General features: G+C 41.9%; 1 protein-coding gene and 1 pseudogene across 1 annotated transcript in view; one reads left to right on the plus strand and one right to left on the minus strand.

The window, feature by feature from the left end:
• Window positions 1-24110, plus strand: part of igdcc3 (immunoglobulin superfamily, DCC subclass, member 3) — an 83593-nt gene that overhangs the window by 48671 nt on the left and 10812 nt on the right. The window contains exons 6-7 of the mRNA XM_088991982.1: window positions 136-294; window positions 9454-9619. Coding sequence (XP_088848108.1) covers window positions 136-294; window positions 9454-9619 — 325 coding nt within the window. The remainder of the gene's footprint in view (window positions 1-135; window positions 295-9453; window positions 9620-24110) is intronic.
• Window positions 8264-24110, minus strand: part of LOC148900355 (uncharacterized) — a 47506-nt pseudogene continuing 31659 nt past the window's right edge.

Below are 24110 nucleotides of genomic sequence, written 5' to 3' on the forward strand. Positions count from 1 at the left end.
GATTAAATCAAAGTGGGTGTGGCAGAAGCAATCGTCATTCATTGTTCTGTCGTACTTGTCTTCTCTTCCTAATGGATACTCACCTATGTTGTCGTCTTCTGAAATGCCTGATTGCTCTCCTTTTTTCTTTTTAAGATGGACGTCCCATCGGCGTGGAGGGCATCCAGGTACTTGGCACTGGGAACTTGATGATTTCCAACGTTGGTGTGCAGCACTCAGGAGTTTACGTGTGCGCTGCTAACAAACCAGGGACCCGTGTTCGCAGGACTGCTCAGGGACGTTTAGTGGTTCAAGGTGAGTCCTGGACAACAGAAATGTCACATTCTCAAATTTGTCTGCATGTTGTATCAGTGGACTATGCCTCAAGAACAGAAAAAAATACTCCACTTATTCTTGACCACATGCATGATGTATTGTCGTTTCATTTCCGTTTTCGTATCCCACTAAATGCACCCAAGCCAAATAAAGTGCATGAAATTAGGGCCCTGTATCTTGAAAACATAATCATCCAGCCATCCACCATTATCTGCCACTTATCTGAGGTCAGGTTGCGGGGGCAGCAGCTTCAGTAGGGAAACCCAAACTTCCCTCTCCCCAGCAATTTATTTGAGCTCGTCGTGGCGGATCTCGAGGTGTTCCCCGGCTAGCTGAGTGACATAGTCTCTCCTGCGTGTTGTGGGTCGTCCCTGGTGTCTTCTGCCAGTGGGACAGGCCAGGAGGCATCCTAATAAGATACTTGCGCCACCTCATCTGGCTCCTCTCTATGTGGAGGAGAAGCGGCTCGACTTTGAGCCTCTCCAGGATGACTGAGCTTCTCACCTTATCTCTAAGGGAGAGCCCGGACACCCTACAGAGAAAGCTCATGTCGGCCGCTTGTACCCCGGATCTCGTTCTTTCGGACACAACCCGTAGCTCGTGACCATAGATGAGGGTTGGGACGTAGATCGACCGGTAAATTGAGAGCTTCGCCTTTTGGCTCAGCGCTTTCTTCCCCACAAGAGAGGATCCGAATCACAGCAGATGCCGCACCGATCCACCTGTCAATCTCTCGCTCTCTCGTACCCTCATCGTGTACAAGACTCCCAGATACTTAAACTCCTCCATTTGGGACAAGATCTCCTCCCCGACCCGTCAAGGGCACGCCACCCTTTTCCGACCCTTGTCTCAGATTTGGAGGTGTTGATTCTCATCCCAACCGCTTCAGATTTGGCTGTGAAACGCTCCAGAGAGAGTTGGAGAGCCTCGCCTCACGGCCCAACATCATATGCGAAAAGCACAGATGCTATACTCCGGTCACCAAAACGGAACCCCTCAACGCTTCGGCTGCGTCTAGAAATTCTGTCCATAAAGGTTATGAACAGATTCGGTGACAAAGGGCGACCTTGGCGGAACCCAATCCTCACTGGAAACGATTTCGACTTACTGCCGGCAATGTTAACCAAACTGACATTGGTCGAATAGGGACCGTATTAGGGGTTCCTGTACCCCATACTCCAGAAGCACCCTCAAAACAACTCCCTGAGGGACACGGTCAAACGCCTTCTCCAAGTCCACAAAGCACATGTAGACAGGTTGGACACCCTCGAGGATACTGCTAATGGTGTAGAGCTGGTACACTGTTTCACGGCCGGGTGGAAACACACTGCTCCTCTTTAATCTGAGGCTAAACTTCCTGACGCACCCTCCCCCGCAGAACCCCTGAACAGACCTTACCAGGGAGGCTGAGGAGTATGATCCCTCTGTAGTTGGAACACACCCTCCGGTCCCCCCTTTTAAAAATGGGGACGACCACCCTGGTCTGCCAATCCAGAGACACTCTCCCCGATGACCACGCAGAGTTGCAGAGGCGTGTCAACCATGACAGCCCCACAACATCCAGAGCCTTGGGGAACTTCGGGCGGATCTCATCCACCCCTGGCGCCTCGCCACCGAGGAACTTTTTAACCACATCAGTGGCTTTAAACATAATGGAAAACATAAAGAGTGTATTTTTTTGATAGTGTTAATTTTTTTGTCGCCCAATGAATTTCAATTTATTTTCTCACCTCGACATTACAAGGTATTATTGGGTGCAAGGGAATCAGAAAGCTCTATCTATTTCTGATACTGAAAATGTGATCTATTTTCAGTATCAGAGTCATTTGGAGAACTTTGGGACATAAATACATTAATCGATCTCATTACACTTTCAATTATGCTAAAAAGTAATCCTGAACACTCAACTCATCACTTACATCTGATCCAGCAAGTTGACATGTTGACACGGTTCGAGATAAGTGTCGTTTTAACGAGTAAGATGAGAAGAAATGTGTCCATCCTTGTGCATGACATCTCCCTAAGCAGGAAACATCTTTTGTTCACTCTGTTCTTATATTGATTAAACTGGACCACACTTTACTTTAGCCGTATTGATCCTGGTCAATACTTCATTTTATCTCCCTGTCAAGTCAAATATGGGCATCTTATCGTTACAGGGGAAAACAGATGTTAATTACGTGCCTCTGTCCATGTTTTTGTAATCGATTTTTGTGCAGAAAAGATGGATTGTGTAGGCTGAATAAATGTACATTAGGAAAATGGTTTAGGAACAGGTTTTGATAACCTTGTGTACTTTAACGGACATTTTAAACCGATCACACAAGCCACAAAACCACTTTAATATCAAAAGTTCGTATAATGACAGAATCATCCCACTGCCAATGTGCATGAAACATTTTTGACCGGCAAACCGTTTTGATGATATTTTCAAATACCCTACATATATTTAAAACAGCCTCCATCAAGCTCCTCTGTAACAAAATTGTGTTTGTAGTAAGAATTATTTCACAGCACTTCACTATGGTATATTTGATCTCAGATGGAAATACACACACACAAACACACACACACATAAAATGTATAACTGTACTCTTTTTTCCAGTAATGCACAAGTATGACTATGTGCTTAATTGACATTTCATATAGCCAGTGTGGAAACAAAAAAGGTCAATTTACAATCAGCATTTACTTTCACTTACATAAAAATCTTGCTTGCATAAAGGCTTACTTTGCTTTCTCTGTCTTTCATTTTTATTTCATTTATCCTTCACTTCTTGGTATGAAAGGTTCAGTGTTCATAGCCATTTTAGAGATGAAACTACCTTTACTACTGTGCAAGCATAAACCGGCGTTTGTTGTTGCCGTATCCGAGCTAAGCAGGAGTCGCTGTAGGCTGTGGTTGGGTTAGACTTTCTTGGAAGGTTTGGTTTCCTTGTGGTGAATCTTGTGAGAAAAGGACAGAGAAAAGGATGTCGTGTTTCGCAACAGGCAGATTTTTCGTTGTTAGGAGAGCAGAAAAGTGGGAATGACTTTGATGCATGAAGAACTTTTTATCACTTGGGTGTATTTTCACATATGTATGTTTCATTATAGATGAGTTGCCTTGTATTTTCGGGTACATTTCAATTTATTTAATTACATTTGAACCGACATTTCTAAGCCAAATGCCATTGACATAGCATTTTGTTATCTATAGAGCTACCAGGTATGGGCTTGTGTACCTGATTTTTTTTTTGCATGATTGTGCGCAGTTTGCATATTCTCTCTTTTTTTTCTCGGGTACTCCGGTTTCATCCTACATTCCAAAAACATCTACTGCAGCTTAATGGAACATTCAAAACGTTCCCCATGTGTGAGCGTGAGCATGTTTTTATTGTCTATATGTGCCATGTGTTTGGCTGGCAATGTGCAGTACCCCCCCTGCACACACTGCCCGAAGAAAGCTGAGATAGTCTTCAGCACACCTTTTGAAATCTATGAGGATTATTAAATTAGAAAATGGTTGCACATTATATAACAATAAATTCAAAAGTTTAACAGGTAAAAATTGTTAATTGATTAACTACAGGGGCCGGCTGGTACGATGCACGATGACTTCATAGAGCAGATGTTGTGAGTTCAAGACCCAGTCCGACCACCCTGTTTGCATGTTCTCCCGGGGCCCTCTGGTTTCCTCCCACATTCCAAAAACTGTGTGGCAGTCTGATTGAACACCCAAGATTTCCCTAGGTGTGACTGTGAGAGTGACTAGTAGTTTTTGTCTCTTTATGCTCTGCGATTAGCTGGCAACCAATTCAGGGTGTCCCCCGCCTTGTGCCCGAAGATGGCTGGGATAGGCTCCAGCACCCCACGTGACCCTAATGACGATAAAGCGGAACGTGGATAGATGGATGATGTTTAGTGTGTTGTTATTATTTTTGCTGCGCATAATTTACAATACTGTATGTATTTTTTTCTCATAATGCCATGGGCTCTTGACTTATAGAGGTACTGGGCTGGCCTGGAGTCATGACAGAAGGATGACTAATGGCATGGCATGCCGACCTCTGAATTTAATTCAGTGCATGTACAGTATGTCACTGATCCTTAATAAATTACTGTGCATGGTGATGTTAGATGGGCCATATACTTCAGGAAAGACTAATCCTGACCTCATCCCACAACACCCTCCGGTCGGCAAAAATATCTCTATTCATGTGTAAAAAATGCTGGAAAGTGCAGTGTCGACCCCCGAGCTGAATGGATGCACAATATTAAAACACCACTACATAATGAAGGAATTTGCATCCTGGTGTTTTTTAATGATAAATCTCAAAAGATAGAGAAAGGCAGACATACAGCACTGCTGCGAGTGAGCTGAGCATGTGCTGTAGGTCTGCCACAATCTAATATGTTTTTGATTGATCATCCTAACAACTCTTCTTTCGAATTAATCAAGTAGTACCAAGACATTAAAAAAATCCACACAAAGCCAGTCCAAGTGTCAGCAGATCTTTGGGAAGATATAAATATAAATATTTAGCCTGGGATGGAGTTTGACATGGGCAATTCCTTACTTGCCGCAACTGCTCGAACCATGGACCGCTTTGTTGCGCTGACATGCCCATTCACCCATTTTGTTTTTTTTTTTTTGTTTTTTTTTTTGCTTATTGTTGTTGTTTTTGTTCTATATTATTTTTTAAATATTATTTTTATTATTATTGCAAACCAGGCGGCCCACTAGTCGACCGGGTTAGCGCGCTGACTCCACAGCGCAAAGGTCGTAAGTTCAAATGTGGAGTGTGGAGTTTGCATGTTATCCCCGGTCCCGTGTGGATTTTCTCGGGGCCCTCCGGGTTCCTCCCACATTCCAAAAACATTCAGGCTCATTGAACACTCGAAATTGTCCCTGGGTTCTGTCATCCATTGTCCAGCATATCTATTCAGCCTTCGTACATGTCCTCTTTATCATAACAGAAAAACTAAAGCCTATTTTTTAAACAGCTTCTTCCCCCAAGCCATTAACTCTTTGAACAGTAGCCCAAATTTAACTCTGCAATGTTTTGATGATGATACTAGTGCAGCGTGTTCGACCGGAAACACATTCCTTGTGTGTTCTACATACTTGGCAATAAAGATGATTCTGATTTTGATTCTGATTCTGATTCTGATCGATATCTATTTCTAGTTATAATTGTAGTTTATTTATTGTATTCTATTTGTGATTGTATTTTATTTTTGATAGTACCTATGCTTGTCTGTGACTGTAAAGTGTCCTTGAGAGCTTTGAAAGGCGCTTAAAATGAAATGTATTATTATTTATTATTAATTCTAGTTCCACAGAGTTCCACATTAAAACCTTATTAAAAATGGTGCAATTAAACATTTAATGTATAATATCATGGGAATCAAGTCAGAAATAATGGTCAGTAACCTAGAACTTCAAGAATATAAATTTGCTTTGAATTTGTGAGGGTCATTTTTGGTTGTTTGGTTTCGAAAGAGAGCCAGGGGAAGCACAGGCAGAAGGGAGAATTGAAGCACAAGAGCTACAGGAGAAGGAAAGGCCACAATGGATGGATGCTGTTGATAATATAATGTTCCCAGGTACAAATCAATATCCTCTAAAGTTCCGCCTGACCTTCGCCCTTCAAACAGGACTCACGGTTTATGATGTGACACACAATGATATAAGGAGAATAAAGGGAGAAAAGAGCTAATGAAAGGCAAAACAATCCTGTAAACAAGCATCCCATTCAAGTGCCAAAAGAAATGGAAATTGTGCTGAGTGTTGATTTAAACTGCAGTATAATAATAATAATAATAATAATAATAATAATAATAATAATAATAATAATAATAATAATAATAAGGGCGGCCCGGTAGTCGAGTGGTTAGCACACCGGCTTCACAGTACAGAGATCGGACCCGCGTGGGTTTTCTCCGGGTCCTCCGATTTCCTCCCACACTCCAAAAACATGCATGGCAGGCAGATTGACCACTCCAAATTGTCCCTAGGTGTGAGTGTGAGAGTGACTGTTGTATGTCTTTGTGTGCCCTGCGATTGGCTGGCAACCAATTCAGGGTGTCCCCCGCCTCGTGCCCGAAGACAGCTGAGATAGGCTCCAGCAACCCCCGCGACCCTAATGAGGAATAAGCGGTATGGAAAATGATATGATATGAGATTTATAAGCGCCTTTCCAAACTCTCAAGGACACTTTACAGTCACAGGATATTATTTTTGTGGGCGAGCAGCGCCTACCACACGCGCCAGTGTTCATTCAACCCGGAAGTAATAGTATATGTTTAGCGTGTATATCGCTAATACCGATCACATGTATGCTATATATACACATACATTCATAGCTTGTCTCAATTTAGAGAACAGGTGACAAAGTCAAGGCCTGAGGGCCAAATCAAGCCCACACATCTTTTTGTTTGGCCTGCAAAAACAAATCAAACTTGAGAAATTCCATGCTTGCTCAAGTCAAGACCAAAATTTCAAATTGTCCCTTGTAAACTACAAGAACAGTTGTTATTCTTGACTTCAAATTTGAAAACTATTTTTTTATTAATCAATGAAAAGGCTTCTTCAGCCGTCATCTGTAGTTCTTTGAAAGTGTCGGACATTTTGCATCTCATCCAAGAGGCTTTGTCAGCTAAATAAAATTTTGCTGGTAGCTCCGGCCCGATATATATATATAAAATCCCTACTGTCCAGAGGTGGCGGTGCCAGACCTCTGTTATGATAGGTCCCTGCTCTAAAGTTGTGGGGAGCAGAGGACGATTCCCTGAGGCTACACTGATTACCCTATTGTCCTGACTGATTATGGTCTATGACTGGCCTGATTGCCCCATTCGCACTGGTATCAGCTCATCAGCCTGACTAAGCCTATGTGGTCACGATCAAAGAAGTCTATTGTAAGCACGATCCAAATTAAATCTCACACCACCATGGCGATTTAGTGAAGGGTTTTGTTGTTTTATAATAATAGCTTCTTCTACTCCCCTTTCAAACCATCTTTCGCTAAGATTTTACCCTCACTGTCGTCAAATGTATGGTTGCTAGCTTGTAGGTGCATATGTATTGCAGATTGAGGCCCACTAGTATTATCCCTGCGATGTTGAGTCTTTCTTTGAGAATTTGTTTCAAACCTTTTCATCGATGGACTACTCCTGTACGACTGAGAGCTTACACAGACATAGTTATTTATTAATTGTTTTTGTGTGCTCTACATGTAATATGTGGAGGGCTTGAAACATGTGGCAGTACCCGGGGGAACCCACACAGGTCCAGGGAGAACCTGCAAACTCCACACAGGGAGGCCGAGGTTGAATCGAACGCTGCACTTCCATACTTTGTCTGGTCCCTCACCTTGGATATTTTTGTTATGGATGACCCTGCCAGAAGCATAAATGCCCAGAAAACCTCACTCCCATAATCCCTGAGACACACACCACACCACACCTGCCTTTGCCCTAGTCCCATTAGGTGATCAAGAGGCATTATGCTCTGCGGCTTTCTACCCTCAGCTGTTGGTTGTGAGATATCATCAAAACACACATATCCATAAATAATTCAGGGCAATAGTAAAAATCACCATTCTAATTAAAGTGGCAACCAAAACAAAACCCAAGCAGATATAGTTGTAATTACTTACTGTGATTAAAGTCTCCATAAAGTCCCTGCATATCTCCATATGAACAAGTTATCACCTCTAATTGACCATTGGTGTTTTCCTGTAATCTCGATTGAGATTGAGTATGTTAAATTTGCAGTTTACCTTTTAAGTATTTTATAGCATATTAGGACAGACAAACCCTTCTCTTGGTTGCACTTCTGTGTCTCTGTTTTTTCCTCGTTTTATAGAAGCATCTCATACTTATGCCGACATCATATTAGAACCCTAAAACAACATTTGAACCAGTGTCAAGCTTCTTCTTCTTTTCCTTTCGGCTTTTACCTTCAGGGGTCGCCACAGCGAATCAGTGACAGCCATCTAACCCGATTCTGTGCATCCACTTCTCTCACACCAGCTACCTTCATGTCCTCTTTAACAACATCCAAAAACCTCCTCTTTGGTCTTCCTCTCGGTCTCCTGCCTAGCAGTTCAAAGCTCAGCATCCTTCTCCCGATTATAGTCATTCTCTCTCCTCTGTCCTCTGGACATGTCCAAACCATCTCAGTCTGGCATCTCTGACTTTCTCTCCAAAGCCTCTAATATGAGTTGTCCCTCGAATGTACTCCTTCCTGATCCTATCCAACCCAGTCACTCCCAAAGAAAACCTCAATCTCTTCAGCTCTGTTACCTCCAGCTCCGCTTCCTGTCTTTTCTTCAGTGGCACTGTCTCCATTCCAAACATCATGGCTGGCCTCACAACCGTTTTATACACCTGTGTAGCGCTTTAATTGCGTTAATTCACACAAAATAATTTGTGTGACTTCATGATGGCACTGCAAGAGTGGCTGCCTTTTGAGCAGCTCCTATACTTTTTTTCTTCTACTTCCATCATTTCACAACTTTGCAGCTGTAAATTGGAATTCCTCCATTATGAAACAAATAAAGGTTATTCTTATTCTTATTCTTCTTAACTCATTCACTGCCAGTCCTGAATTCATTCGGGAAGGGAATTGAATTCATGTCATGCTACAGCATGACGTGTAGCGACATTCCTGAACTTGTTTGGGTTTTGATTTTTTTCTTGTGGGGGTGCCGATAAAGCGCTGGTCAGACCCTTGGCAATGTTTTTCCCTCCCACAAGGGGGCAGCATTTGCCTTTTGTAGAGCTGCCTCCATTTCAAACTCAGATGATGCCAGATCCATATAATTTTGAAATTAAGTATTTTTTTCTGATGAAACAAGAGAGTTGAAAGTCTCTTATTCTCCATTGAATGTGTGTGTCGTCCTCAATGTTCTCAAAACTCAATGTTCTGTGGCTCATCCAATTTGAGTGAAAAAGACAACAAAATACCCTGGCACTGGAATGGACACATTTTTGCTCGTCTGGCAGTGAATGAGTTAATAACAAGTACAGTTGACATTAAAACAAAACTATGTCACAGTATTCTGCGGTTACATACTTTTGTTTGATTGAATTGTATCCTTTGCTGAGTCTCTTATGTTCTCTTGATCATTTATCATCATTTGTTTTCAGCTCCTGCAGAGTTTAGTCAACCTCCGCAGTCTATTGCCCGACCGGTGGGGACCACCGCTATCTTCACCTGCCAAGCTCAGGGTGAGCCTGAGCCCCAGCTTACTTGGCTCAAGAACGGCCAGGTCTTGGAGCCTGATGGCCACATCAAACTCAGGAATAACAACAGGTAGCAGACATCTTGATAAGAAATGAATCAAATACAAAAACAATTCTCTCATCTCACCTTGCATGTGCATTTTAGATTTGGTACTGCCGCGTAATTCATCTGTGTGGGTTAGTTTTTATGCAACTTCCTGGGAAAGTTACACTTAACACTTTGGCAATTTTCCACACATTGACATTGTCATAAAATGGAATGCTGATAAACGCAAGCCAACAAACAACATATCTCAAGAGACATATTAACATTATAACGAGTGTTGCATTTCCAATACAATTGCCATCAACTTGGATGTATAATATAGATCGAACATATTAGAAAATAAAAACGTGAACATGCAATACAGTAAAAATATGTCAATTACAAACGTGTATATGAAGAAAGAATAATAATCTGACTTGAAACACACAGCGAAAGTGTTCCAACTTCATCTCTGTAATCATTTAGTCATGTTACCCGACTGCCAGTGCATTGAGATCTGAAAGACAATTTCACCCTTCAGAGAGAGTGAAATTTGCTTCCGTTGACCAGGCATGTTTTCAGACCATGTGCTCAGCATTGCGGTTGTGCTCCGTGAGTTACGGCAGGAACAATATACCAAGTCAATCGGTATCATTGCTAAGCAACAGAGGGGAATCCGCGCTGTTCATTTTCTTCATAAGGAAGGTCTTGGTGGCAGTTTGCTTCCCATTGTATTGTGTAATGATGGTCTTATCACTGTTTTGTGATCAAAATATGGTCCTTTATATAGATGTTTATACTATAAAGCTGTTCACTGTAAGCAAAATTGGCAAATGAAAAATAAATTACGTGAAATCGGGCATTTGAAATGTGAACATAATGGGGTGAAAACATTAAAACAAGGTTCAATTGTGTCACTCTGGCTATGTTCACACTGTAGAGCATTTTACTCAACGGATCGACAGAACACCTTTGTAGATCCACAGACGATTGTCAGTTTCGTCAACCCCCAAGCATCGGCACCTGAAGCCAGCAATAGGAGAGAGACCCACCCTACACACGCATGGCCTGATGAGCATCAGTCATAACAGCCCTTAACATGAACGAAACGGAAAAATAAATTAGATAGTTTCTGAAAACCAAATCACTGTGCAGCTTGATCGAAACCTGATTCGCAGGCATTTGTTGCGGTGTATTAGATTGGATTGGATTAGTTTTATTAGTCTCGCAAGGGAGAAATTTACATTTAACAGCAGCAAAGTGATGAAAGTAAGAGGAAAGGAAATGAAGGACAAAAACACAATACAGGACCTGCTGTAAAGGCAGCCACTCTCGCGGCGCCATCTTGAAGTCAAAACAACTGCAAAAACCTAAATTATGAATAATTTGACACAGCACATAAAACACAGACAATCCAATCTTAAGCACCTTCACCTCTTTGTTGTATGAAGCAGTTCTAGATGCAAGAGGAGAGGATCAAAGCGTTCTTTTCACCATTGGATAAGGGACTGATACAAGCTAAATGTTGAATGCAAACAGGAAGCTGTAGCATCCATTGACGAAAAGAGATTGTTTCACATATCGTGCCCCACATAAATCCACTTCAATTCCAAGACGTATCATTAACAACCATAGCTGATGTGTACTGTTCTAAAGTAATTCACCCGGCATTCCAGATTCCCATTCTATGTCCTTGGTGAATTGTACATGCAACAACTTCTGAATGAGAATAATAATAACAAAAATATTGTGCAACTGCTTTGATCACAAGCTGCAATTGCAAACCGTTGAGAGTGCTGACAATTTTTGGTGAGCCATGTCATGGGCCACCGTAGGTTTAAGTTGTTTTTTTTTAAATATTTTTTGTGAAAGTGAGACTGATATGATGGCACGGGTGCAAAAATATTTAAATATATATAATTTTCCTAACACACATATACACGCACACACACACACACACACACACACACACACACACACACACACACACACACACATGCACACACACACACAAATCTTATGGGTTGCTTATTTTTTTCACTTTCCACCCCTCACGATATAATGGTGCAAATAAAAAACATTTCGGACATTGAAGAATACTATTTTGCGCTGCCTGGCTGTGAAAAATTCCTGTGGGTGGCATTGTATGGACACATCAGCATAGTCATTTTTACACCGCTTACAACGCACGTCTTTGTGTAGGTAAACCACATTGGATACTTTCCCATGAGTGCAATGAGTTTTCGTCTGAGCATGTTTTCATATGATAAAATCCACATGCAGCAAAGACTGTTTTATTGGCTTCTGAGATGTGGCTTTGTAAATAGATCTCAAAGTTAATTTAAATGATTAATTGCACATTGTACCAGCTTGTACCTACCACCTTTTTATTAGCATATAATTGCACGAACTGTGGTGGGGCAATATTGCTTGTGGTGAGGAGTTAGTGGCAGAGAGGTTTTGGTTTGATTCTCTGCTTGTATGGAATGTGTGTTGTGTGCTTGCCCCCGTTACTGTACATCAAAGATAAAAGGCTTCCTCACAAATCCCAAGGTTAGCTCATAACATTAATGCAGCAGTTAGGAAGACTCTGAATTGCCTATCAGTGTGAATTTGAGTATGAGTGGTCATTTGTCGGTAAATGTGACCAGTAATCAAACTCCTATTTAAAGTCAACTAGGATCTGTCTCTCCCGCGATCATGAAGAGAATAAGCAATAGACCTGGGATGTTAAACTCATTTTTTGTCATGGGCCACATTACAATTACCATTTCCCTTGGATGGCCGTGATGACTGAAACTTTATAAAGAAGTAAATTATTGTTCAAGCAACTAGAATTAGGGGATTTGTCACAAGAAATGTATTACATATGAGAATTTAAAATTTTGCTACAGATTTTAGCAGGCATAGTGGAAGTTGGCATCTTTGATTAGCTTTTGCGAGCCACATCCCCAGGCCTTGAGTTTGATCAACAATAAATGTGTGCATGCGATGTAATAATATTAGCTTCATTCTATGTAGAATGCAGAAGAAAAAATAAATAAAAGTGACAACTGAACATGATGGAGTTCATGTGTATATTACAAAATGAAAAATACTGGAACTGGTAAACAACGGTGAATAGATCCAGCACATTTACTTTTCCATGCGCTTTGACACCACATGACTCCACGCAGGGTTACATTTTTCTCGTTGGACCATACGAGGCTCCAACCACTATTCATCGTTTTATTATCCATATGTAAAAGGTGAGTAGTAAGTGTATTGCGTATGCATAAAAAAGATCAATAGCTGCTGTGTAGTGCGGCAAGTACATTGAGCAGACACCACCATCACTCAAATGCACTGATCCACTCCCACTTGTCTACTCCAGCCGACACTTTATTAGTCAGGGAGAAGAAAAGAGAAATGGAGGAAAAAAAATTGAGAGACCATGTTTGGTCGTGGCGGTTGGGGGGCTGGCGGGGAGAAGCAAAACGATAAGTGGCAAAATGACCAAAGGAGAAGATAAAGTGAGTTTCCACTTGCCAGTAATAGTGCATGACCTGCTATAATGTGGATGTAACGCTTCACAAACTACTGTTTGATTGCTGAGGGAACCAGGCATAATTTTGCAATCTACCATTAGCTAATTAGTTCAATTACTGCTAGTTGACCGTAAAAAGCTCTCTGCCATTTAAGATGAGAGTCGCATCTTTAAAATTGCCAACGTGTCGTTGTTGTACAAATAGGCTTTGTTTCTTAGCTACTGAAAATGTCACGGTTTGCAAGGTGGTGATGGCGGGTGCGGATCCCAAAAAGCAGGCAGGAGGGAGCAGGAGATTGTGTTTGACAAATTGTATTAAAATAAAGACAGCAGGAACAAAATCTAAAACATAAAATCGTCTGAACAGAGAAAATACAAAGTATCAAAAGAAAACCAAGATTAAAAGTCCGCCAAGGAGAAACAAACACATGCACAGCATACAATGCATACAATTGCATACAAAGCATACATCAAACAATGACCCGACACCGGATGGTCGTGCCGGGAGTCTTTTGAAGTGTCACTAATTGTAACGACCAGCACCTGCGAGGCAGCAGGCAGGGCTGACAGCGCTACCCGGTGGTCGCCAATCCGAACGTGGCAGTCCGCCAAGGCTCGGGACGACCAGCACCTGTGCAGGTTCAGGCGGGGCCGACAGCGTCACCCGTTGGTCGCCAACCAGATCATGACAGAAAACACTTGAAGATCAATTCCTCTTCAGGAAATTTGCTGCTCTTATGTGTCACGAAAGAGGCTGTCCAAAAAAGGTTTGATTCCCAATTGATGTAACCAATTTTATGTTATGTTCTGTGCCCCAACATGGTGCTGAGTGGAAAAAAAAAGATTTCTGTGGTTGGCATATGATTAATGTATTTTCTCTATTACTGCCACCTTCCACGAATGCAGTGGAACGATATTGTTCAGCATATTATGAACACATGCGACATATTTAAGATTGGTTTGGCACTGCTAGGCCTTCAGTAGTGTTACGTCTGAGTCATTCCACTCTGAAAAATGTGTGGTGTGATTTACTACAAGTCCACTAGAGGGTACCATTAGGCAGGAAGTAACTGACCGACCTTTCTTCGTGATGTTTTTTCTTGAAAAGTCAGGCTTGAAAATGGCTTGAACAGTAAATCTCCAAACAAATCAATTACTTCTCCTCCTTCAGCCATTGTGGGTCAATAAAACCGCTATGAAATCAACACCGTATATTTGCTTATGCAGCTCGCTACCGATACAGTGTGCTAGCTCTGACCAGTATGCTCTTGTTGCTAGCGGCTATTGCAAACTTTGATTGACTAGTGACGATCATCCAATCATAGTTTGCGAAAACTCTGACGTTGACCAGCGCCTTTGTATCCAGGATGACGCTTCGTACTGATGTCACAACGTTTATTGTGAAACACTTGGAACACCGTGAAAACTAAAGGACATTGAAACGACAACATTACAATGTGTTCGACAAAACATACAGTAAATGAGCAAATTAATAAGTCAAAGTCAAAGTCAGCTTTATTGTCAAATATGCTAATATGTATGACATACAGCACAGATGAAATTACTGTCCTCTCGGACCCAGCATGCAAGGCACTTATAATTACTTTAACAAACATAATAAACATGAAAACGCCAATTTGCCGGGAGAGGTACGTGCTAACGTACCGTGTGCACCTTATTAACCGAAAGTAGATAAACGGTGACATAGCCTTTAGACTGTCCTCTCTCTAGCAGTTACTCTGCTTCTGTCTCTCTCTCGCATTAGTCTCGTTCTGTCTGTCTCGCCTTACTCTCGTTTATCGAAACACATGACACGGAAGCGGAAGTGATAATGACAAAACATAAATAAAGTATCGAAGACGATTTCAAGAAAAACACACATAAAGCTTCGCATAGAAACGTTAAACACTTTTACATAACAACAAGTCGTCTGTGTAAGCTCTCAGTCGTACAGGAGTGGTCCATCGATGAGAAGGTTTCTTCAGCCGTCATCTGTACAAAAGTGAAGGTTTCGGGTTTATATATCCCTAAAGGGATATATAAATGGGGCCGATACGACCAGTCAGACTTTAGTTCGCTGACGAAGCCTCTTGGATAGGAGGCGAAACGTCCGAAACCTTCACTTTTGTACAGATGACGGCTGAAGAAACCTTCTCATCGATAACAACAAGTCCAAATAAATTATAGTTTTGTTGTCATGGCAACCAATGACAATATACTCTCCAGTTACAGCCTTTAAGAAGGCGCTGGTACCCCTTTTGGGTTGCCAATTCGAAATCGGATTGGTTAGAGCAACAGTTTGATTGACACATTCGATGCGACAAGGCCCGCAGAACTGATTGTGAAGGCATCCAGGTAGATTTCTCACCTTGGTAACAAATGATGGCTGAAATTTGATTGGGTAAATGCTTTGAGGACAACCGACGCCCTCGGACAAGTTGTGTCCATAATTTGTAAAATCACTTCAAATGACAAAGTGCTACATTGCTGTCATTGACAGCTCGAATTGATATGGGAGGACTCCTTTAATCGATTCCAAACATTTATGCTTTCCTCTTCAGAACTATTTGAATCATATTCATGACTGGATGAGTAACAAGAAAGAATCTTCTCCGAATCTGAAGCCATTGTTTTTATTCTCGAGCAAGGCAAGATGTCTTGGCGTGACATCACAAACTGGGAGCGGGACTTTCTGAAAATCCCCAATTCGAAGCTCAATTTGTTGCAGTTTTAGCACGCTTTAAGCCATTTTTATTGGTGTTTTGCATTTGACTAAAAATATTAGCCTCCGTGTTTTGGGTATTTTAGATGCTATAAAACGTTTTTCTAATGTCAGTTAGTAAACAAAAAAGTGACTTTGGTTGTCCTTTAAATATGAAAACACACATCTGCAAGCAGCCAACAGGGAAAAAGTAATGAAAGGAAGCTGAAAGACTATTTGGATTTATTTAATAAGAAGTCATGGACAAAATACAATTCACATCAGTCTGTAATTCAGATATTTTTTGGCCAGCAGAGAAGGCTTTGCAGGGCTTGATGGTCCGCCACTGATTGCTAGGGACCTACAACAAGCAAGTTATATCGTGTTTTGTACTTATTTGAAATAAATTCAGCAATTATATCATTCTACCTTCATTCTAGTTTTTTTTTCTCTATGTTTTCTGTTGAGCTCTGTCCACTAGTTTGTTGTTGCAGTGATGGTATGCTAAGTATTTTTATTATGTTAAGCATACAAAAAAACATAAGCACGATGATAGAAGTTTAATCTTTTCAACCAAAATATCTAGCATGATTTTGTTGCAGTGACCCATGACTGCGGTCAGTGACATTGTATATGTTGTCTGAAAATTCCGTACTGTATTGTTAGGATGTTTGTCTTCGCATTTTGCATGGCCAGTGGCTGTCGGGTTACGCTGGGCTGTCTTTCACTCACTTGGTATGGGGTACAGGCTTGAAGATGGGTTTTACCTGAAGCTCAAACAGCCTCTGTTGTGAGGATTGCTTTTATTGCTGTGCAGCAAAGACGCAGAGTAGATGGGAAATCATGCCGTGAGGCATTTTACCTCCTGAACCGAGCCAAAACAAAAGGTAATCATATGCAAATTGCATTCAACTGCTCTGGGCAGGACCATGCCTCTGTTCTCATCATGCAATGTAGGAGAGTGATGTTATGACAGGGAAGCTGGAATATACTGTTAGTGCAACAGACCATTTTCAATTAATCTATGGTCGCTCTGGGTGTGTATGGGTGTGTGTGTGTTTGTGCAACAATATGCATACTACAATGCTCCTCCCTTCCGCTCCTCATCTCTTATGACCTTCAGGAGGAAATCGGACAAGGGTAGGAAGAGGAATCGATTGTACATTTCATTCATGTGCGCACGCGCACACATGCTCGCCATTCACACACTAACACAGGCGCACTTACATGCACGCGTGCACATAAATTAATCACAAAGCTAGTGAGCCTATTTGTGTAGAAATAGCTCAGTAGTGCTATTATTCGCTTGCCGTGCACATACTTTTACCTAAAAATTCACAAATGTGTTCATCTTTGAACTTTACATGTCATAGACCTGATTGGCTGCTTATGTAAACATGGCCACCACCGCTTATTGAGGACAGATGTGAAAGGACACTCATGCATGCACATACACTTGTGTGCTTGCTGAAACATATTCAAACACACTTGTTTCAAGTTTGGTTGTTGAATTTTTGACTGTAACCATTATTGCTATTTGAGAATTATGACTTCTCTTTTAGTGGCGACGGCCTGCAAGTGTTTGTGTACCTTGCTTTTTTTTTACGGCGCATCGAAATTCTGCACAATTTGATTGCAAGAGAAAAAATCTTTGGCAAACATTAAAACAGTTTTGGAATGTCTTTGCTACTGTCTGCGTCACAAAATGATCACTGAAAAAAAGGCCCACATTTGATGTGCGCACGTGCACTTGCAAATCCATTCAGTGAGATACGAGCTTTTGACAACTGCACTGCATGACCAACTTCACTCATGAAATTCTTTTGAAATTGATTGCAGTGGGAAAGGAAAGAAAATGATTTTAATGTTTTATAATTGAAAGCTATCGTTTGAACAGATTTCCAAAACCTCACATTTTCCCACAAACTACTTTTCAAGGGTCTTTCTTTTTTTTTTTTCATTCTTTTCGCTCACTGTCTTTCACCAAGAGCAGTCTTTTCTTGTTTGCAGACCCTCTTTGCTCCCCACATGAATCATTGAGAGCTCGGGCTTGGGCATTGGCCTTGACCTCTGACCTTGCCTGTAATCAGTCATACCTCCTCTCAGGCCACAGACGGCTCATTGACCGTCTCTCCTTCACTCCCCTCACCCCCACCTTCTCCTCCCGTTCCTGTCTTTGTCCCATTCCCTCATAGCTGGATTCACAATGGCCATGCTGTTTTTTAAAGGGGTCCTGCTCAGAGACAATGGCGAGCAAACACGCCCTTGGAGATGGAACAAGGCACCGCTGTCAGACAAACCGGCCTTCCACATCAATCCGTGAAATGACCTTGAACTGATGAGTAAATGATGGTGTCATCCTTTCAGGACAGGACACACCAGCTTTGGAGCTCAGACAAGCCAAGCAAACAACTCCCTTCCCCCATTCTCCAAATCACCACACACAGTTTCTTTCACTCATTCCATCTGCTCATTTGCTTTTTGGAATACTGTGGAGTTACAAACTGTCCATCAAGACCAGACTGTGACCCTTTTTTTTTTTTTTTTTTTTTTTTTTTTTTTTTTTTTTTTTTTTTCAAAAAAAAAAGTCACTTGCTGTTTCCTACGATATTAGGGACACCACGGGGATTTAGCCATAAACCCACCAGATCCCATTTATCCCTCTGGTGTTTTTTTCCCTGGTAAGAAAGAATGTGGTTTACATTTACAGCTGCAGCATGACTAACGCCTACTTCAAACAGAAGCACTTTGGGTGGAAATAATGACCGCGTTCATCAGCCACCACTGACCTTCACAAAGTGTCAAAAAGAACAGTTCTTCCAAATAAGGTGCCAACAAAGTAAAGCCTGTTTAAATTGTAATCAAACAGTCATTGGCTTAAATTTTAAGCAGCAAACAAAACAAAAAATACTTTGACAGACAATCACAAATGACACTTGGGAGTAAGTTGTGTCACTATATTTAAGAGTCTTGTATTGTCTCTCATGCAATTTTTATTGTGCTGTTGTAAAGCTCTCCAAACATATAGAAGACTGAAAACACCAATCTGACAAACTTTTTTACCAGCAGATTAATGTATTTTACGGTGTATAAGGCGCACCTGAGTATAAGGCGCACCCCCAATGAATGGTGGAATTTCAAACTTTTTTCAATAAGTCGCACTGGACTATAAAGCGCACATTCAATGAATGAAAAAAGTTTTCCAAATATAATTGATGAATTTATAAATGTTTTCCAAATATAAGGCACGCCACATTATAAGGTGCTACAGTAGAGGCTGGGGTTACGCAATATTTCTTCTACAGGAGTAAATGAAGTTGGTGGCTGCTGAATTTTGTTGCGAGACCTGTTGAGCCACAATACCACTTCACATATAAGGTGCATCTGCGTATAACACGCAGGGTCATCTTTTGAAGAAAATCAAGGCTTTTGTGTGCGCCTTATACACTAGAAAATATGGTAAATTAGATTTGGCAATATCATTGCGTGCGAGCATGTGAGCGCCACAGGGTGAGTGCTACCGTACCTGCCAAACATAATCAGTATATTGATAACTTTCCCTTGAATTGCTCCCACGCTGCTGTGTTCGTAACAGCGTGAGGTCACTCGTCCCCGATAGCTCTCTTGTGTATGGCGCCTGATCATGTTGCCTGTCTGCAAACACTCCATCTGTTGCTGGTATGGAAGGCTGTCAGAAATGTGATGGTTGAGTAGTGAGCAGAGACTGGGGACTGTAGCTGCCTGCGAGATCAGAGGTGATATTATATTTAGAGAGGGCATTAATGCAAAAGGCCTCTCTGACCTGACCATTTGCCAGATTCAGTCCACCTGGCAGACAGAAGAGGAAAATTACACCTCCATTACACAGTGTATCCAGCCCGTCATTAGAAAAAAAGTAATGATGTTATTATATGTACTTTAAAAATGATATTGGATGGTTCACTTCTGTAGTTTGGCTGAGTGACAAAAAAGAACACATCCCCTAGCCCCTGCTGTAACTGAATTTGGTACAGCCATGTAAAATACCACTTTCTTCATATCCAATAAAAAAGTGTACAGCAGGGGTCCCCAAACTTTTTCTTGTGAGGGCCACATAACTTTTCCCTTCTGTCATGGGGGGCCGGTGTCAGTTTGTAACAGAAAAAGTGTGACGATCGTAGGGGAGCTTAAAAAAATAGTTTTCCAGAAACCCACACATAACCAAATAACCCTTTCCAGGTTCTTTCCAGAAAAAAGGCAGGAAACAAATAATAACACTATTAATGAAATAAATAATAACTAAATAACCCTCTCTGACTTCCTCACAGAAAAACAGGAAGTAAAAAACACTATTTATGAAATAAATAATAACTAAATAACTCTCTCTGTGTTCTTCATAGAAAAAAGCCATGGAACATTAACTTTCTGTTGTGCCATGCACAATCTTAACAGATAAAAGTTCAGCTCAGTTGTCAGAGCAGAATCCCTCTGACACATATGAGCAGTCTCTGAAAGTTCTTGTGTTCATTCCTTATAATCCTTTTGTAGGTTCCAGTAGGCAAAGGAAGCAGGTTGAGAAAGTGAACTAAGTGATACAGCACCTACACAGCACAATACATTTCACTACCAGTATGGCTGTAAAGATGGATTTTATCCCAGTAGTTGTTGTGATTATATTTGTTTATGCTCAGAATGACTCATTGAAGTCAGAAAAGTGAGTTTACCTATGTATGTTCATCAGTGTGAACTGTGGGTCTGCATCTGGCTGGTGAGAAGTTGAATATCAGGTTCCATTCTAGTGACAGCCAGTCTCAAGCACTGATGCAAATGTTCGTCTGTCAATCTTGATCTCATCGGAGATTTCAGCAGCTTCATGCGAGAAAAGCATTTGTCACAGATACACGTGCTGCCAAAAACTGTGTACTTTTTCATTGCGTGTTTTTGATGTTTGGATATGTGTCGTTTGGGAGGGCGGCATAGAAGTCAATGAGACTGTTGGACTTGAATGCGTCGTTCAGAACATCACAGTTCTGTAACTCAGGTCCAACTTCTCCATGGTTTGGTACACTTGGTCAAAAATATCCACTCCCGTTGTAGTCCCTTTGAGACTTTGGAGGGATGCCAGATCCTCGCATATCTCAAAGTCTGCGCTAACTCCACGAATAAAAATGAGCAGTTGCGCTGTGTCTTGCACGTCCGTGCTCTCATCCAGTGCTAATGAAAAAAGTGTAATTCTTTCGTCTTCTGCTGCAGCTGGGCATATAAATTAATCCCAATGTTGTGCGGCGAGTCAGCAAGTAGGTGGAGAAAATGATAAAAGTTCACTCAGCCAGATCCAGGAAGGGTATTGTGAGTTTTCTTTATTTGAAGTCTCAATGGATATCAGTTTTCGACAGATCACGGGTAACACTGCTCTCCAGGCTGTCCTTTCTCCCTCTTCTTCCTCCTTGAAGTGACTGTCTCAGTCTGGTTTTAAAGGTGCTTCACCTGAGCTTCTGGCCAAACAGGTCCCAGCGGCATTTGGCCATTCCCAGCTGGTTGCAATCACCTTCTCAGAGTCAATTAGTGGTCGCCGAACTCTACTGTTTTGGATGGGGAGAAATGCGCACCTTTCTCCCATCCAAAATCCAGAAAAGACAAAATTATTTAACATTTCTTTTGGCATCATGACACCCGATTTCTTCACCGCATCTGGTGATTGTACTCGCCGACAAACCTACGGCATTATATGCATCTTTCTTCTCCGCAACAGCATCCATACATTTCTTAACAAACTCTCCGTCCGTGAAAGGCTTACCGCTGCTTGCTATCAGCTTAGCAACCCGAAAGCTGACCCGAACGGATGCCTTCTTCAGCTGAGCTTGGCGTACAAATGTATTCTGCTGAGATAGTAGTCCACGGGCCAAATGTGCTGACGGCCTGGATACGGCCCGCGGGCCGTAGTTTGGTGATAGTGGTGTACAGGATAGCAAATGCTGGATTATTTACTACGTACATACACACACACATACAGTAATGGGAGATGTTTAAATGATCGTCTGAGTTGTGAAAATGTGAAGTTTGTTTCCACAGTTCTAAAGACTGAGGGCCAAACAGCATTGCTGCTTTTTGTTAAGAAACTGTTTTATTTTGTATCCTCATTTTGTGTAATGCTGTAATATTGTCTTTATTTAGTAAAATACAGGGATACCTCATCTTATTAATTTAATTGGTTCCCAGATAGTGTGCGTCAGGCGAAAAGTTCGTTTTTCAACCTCTTCTATTGCCTGAGACTGTTGCTTGTTGCTTAGCCCCACGTAGCAATGGTCAACTTAGCATACTGGTACTGGGACGCTAAGTCACACAAACGCACACCTCGTTCGTGTTTTTTGATGATCTCTTCTTCTGCCCGACCGTAATTTTCTTCTGTGTCCTCTTCAGCTTAACACTAGCCTGTGGTGGGGTCTTTTTCGGTCCCATAATAGCAAAACTACTCCACTCGATAGCAAACCATGTGTGCACTCAAAGGGGGTGTGGAACAACTTTTTTAAAGCTCCTTTTAAAATATTTTACACCATAAACTTGATAAACAGATAATAATAGATCAGGTCATTTGTAAAATACTATAAAAACAACACACACACACGCACAGACACACACACACACACACACATGACAATGGCGAAAGCATGACACGTGGGCGTGACATATAAGGAAGGGGAGGGTGCCGCATTCAGGTTGAGAACCGAATTTCGGTTGTGTACCGGGGCACAAAAAAAAGAAATTTTTGGTTGAAAACCGAATTCGATAAGAAGCAAGATGTTTGAAAACCGAGGTTTGACTGTTTATATATTTTTCATATCTGTATTCATGAGCACCAGATTTCATACAAGCAAATAAACAGCCACACACCACACACAACCACACGCACACACACGCACACACGTACACACACACGCACACACACACACACACACACGCACACACACACACACACACACACACACACACACACACACACACACACACACACACACACACACACACACACACACACACACACACACACACACACACACACACACATGTATACACACACAAACAAAAACGCGCAAGTCTTAACAAACATATTCACACACAAGGTAAATCTGTTTTCCCTCAACCCTTTTACTGTACACTCTCTCCATCTTATCACTGCCATGACTGGTTGGTTTTGGTCAAACACCACAGATGTCTCATTGCTGGATTATTTGTGCTGGTTGTACGTCATACAATATGAATGTATAAGAATGTGCAACATATGTGTACCTGCGAATGTGTGTGTGTGCGTGTGTTTGTTTGTATGCGTGTGTGCGTGTGCGTGCGCGTGCTTATGCCTGTGTGAGTGTGTTTGTATGCGTGTGTGCGTGTGCGTGCTTATGCCTGTGTGAGTGTGTTCGTGTGTGTGTGTGTGTGCGTATGTGTGTGTGTGTATGTGTGTAAACACGTGAAAGGGTTCACAGATGTTTGCAAATGACTTTTTTTTTAAACTCTAAAATTGATTTACGTTCTCCGAAGCGGGTTCTAGTGGATGACAACCCAGATTGAAATGTTCTGGATGAGGGATGAGGTGCGTGCATCATGATTTTCTTTCCTGTGAAACCTCTGCCAGCTCGCTGAGAAAGGAATATTAGATATTGATTTGTATTGCCCTTTAGATAAGAACTATATATATATATAAAATCCTCGTCTCACCCACCATGGGTGGTGTCTGTCCCCCATTTCAGCTCGGGTCCTCTACCAGAGGCCAGGAAGCTTGAGGGTTCTGCGCAGTATCCGTGCTTTGCTCCGTGCACTGCGCTTTTCTGGACCGAGATGTCCGATGTTGTTCCCGGGATCTGTTGCAACCACTCGTCGAGTTTGGGGGTCACTGCCCCGAGTGCTCCGACCACCACAGGCACGACTGTCACCTTTACCTTCCAGGCTCTCTCCAGCTCCTCTCTGAGCCCTTGGTATTTCTCGATTTTCTCATGTTCCTTCTTTCTGATGTTTCCATCACTCGGGACCGCTACATCCACGACAACGGCTTTCCTTTCCCCTTTATCTATGAGCACGATATCTGGTTGGTTGGCCATTACCATCTTGTCAGTCTGTATCTGGAAGTCCCACAGGATCTTTGCTCGGTCATTCTCTACTACCTTGGGAGGTGTTTCCCATTTTGACCTTGGGGTTTCCAGTCCATACTCCGCACAGATGTTTCGGTAGACTATGCCAGCCACCTGGTTATGGCGCTCCATGTAGGCTTTCCCTGCCAGCATCTTACACCCTGCAGTTATGTGTTGGATTGTCTCAGGTGCCTCTTTGCACAACCT

The sequence above is a fragment of the Hippocampus bargibanti genome, linkage group LG03 (assembly GCF_051943395.1).
Source record: "Hippocampus bargibanti isolate YZ-2025 linkage group LG03, ASM5194339v1, whole genome shotgun sequence".
NCBI lineage: Eukaryota > Metazoa > Chordata > Actinopteri > Syngnathiformes > Syngnathidae > Hippocampus > Hippocampus bargibanti.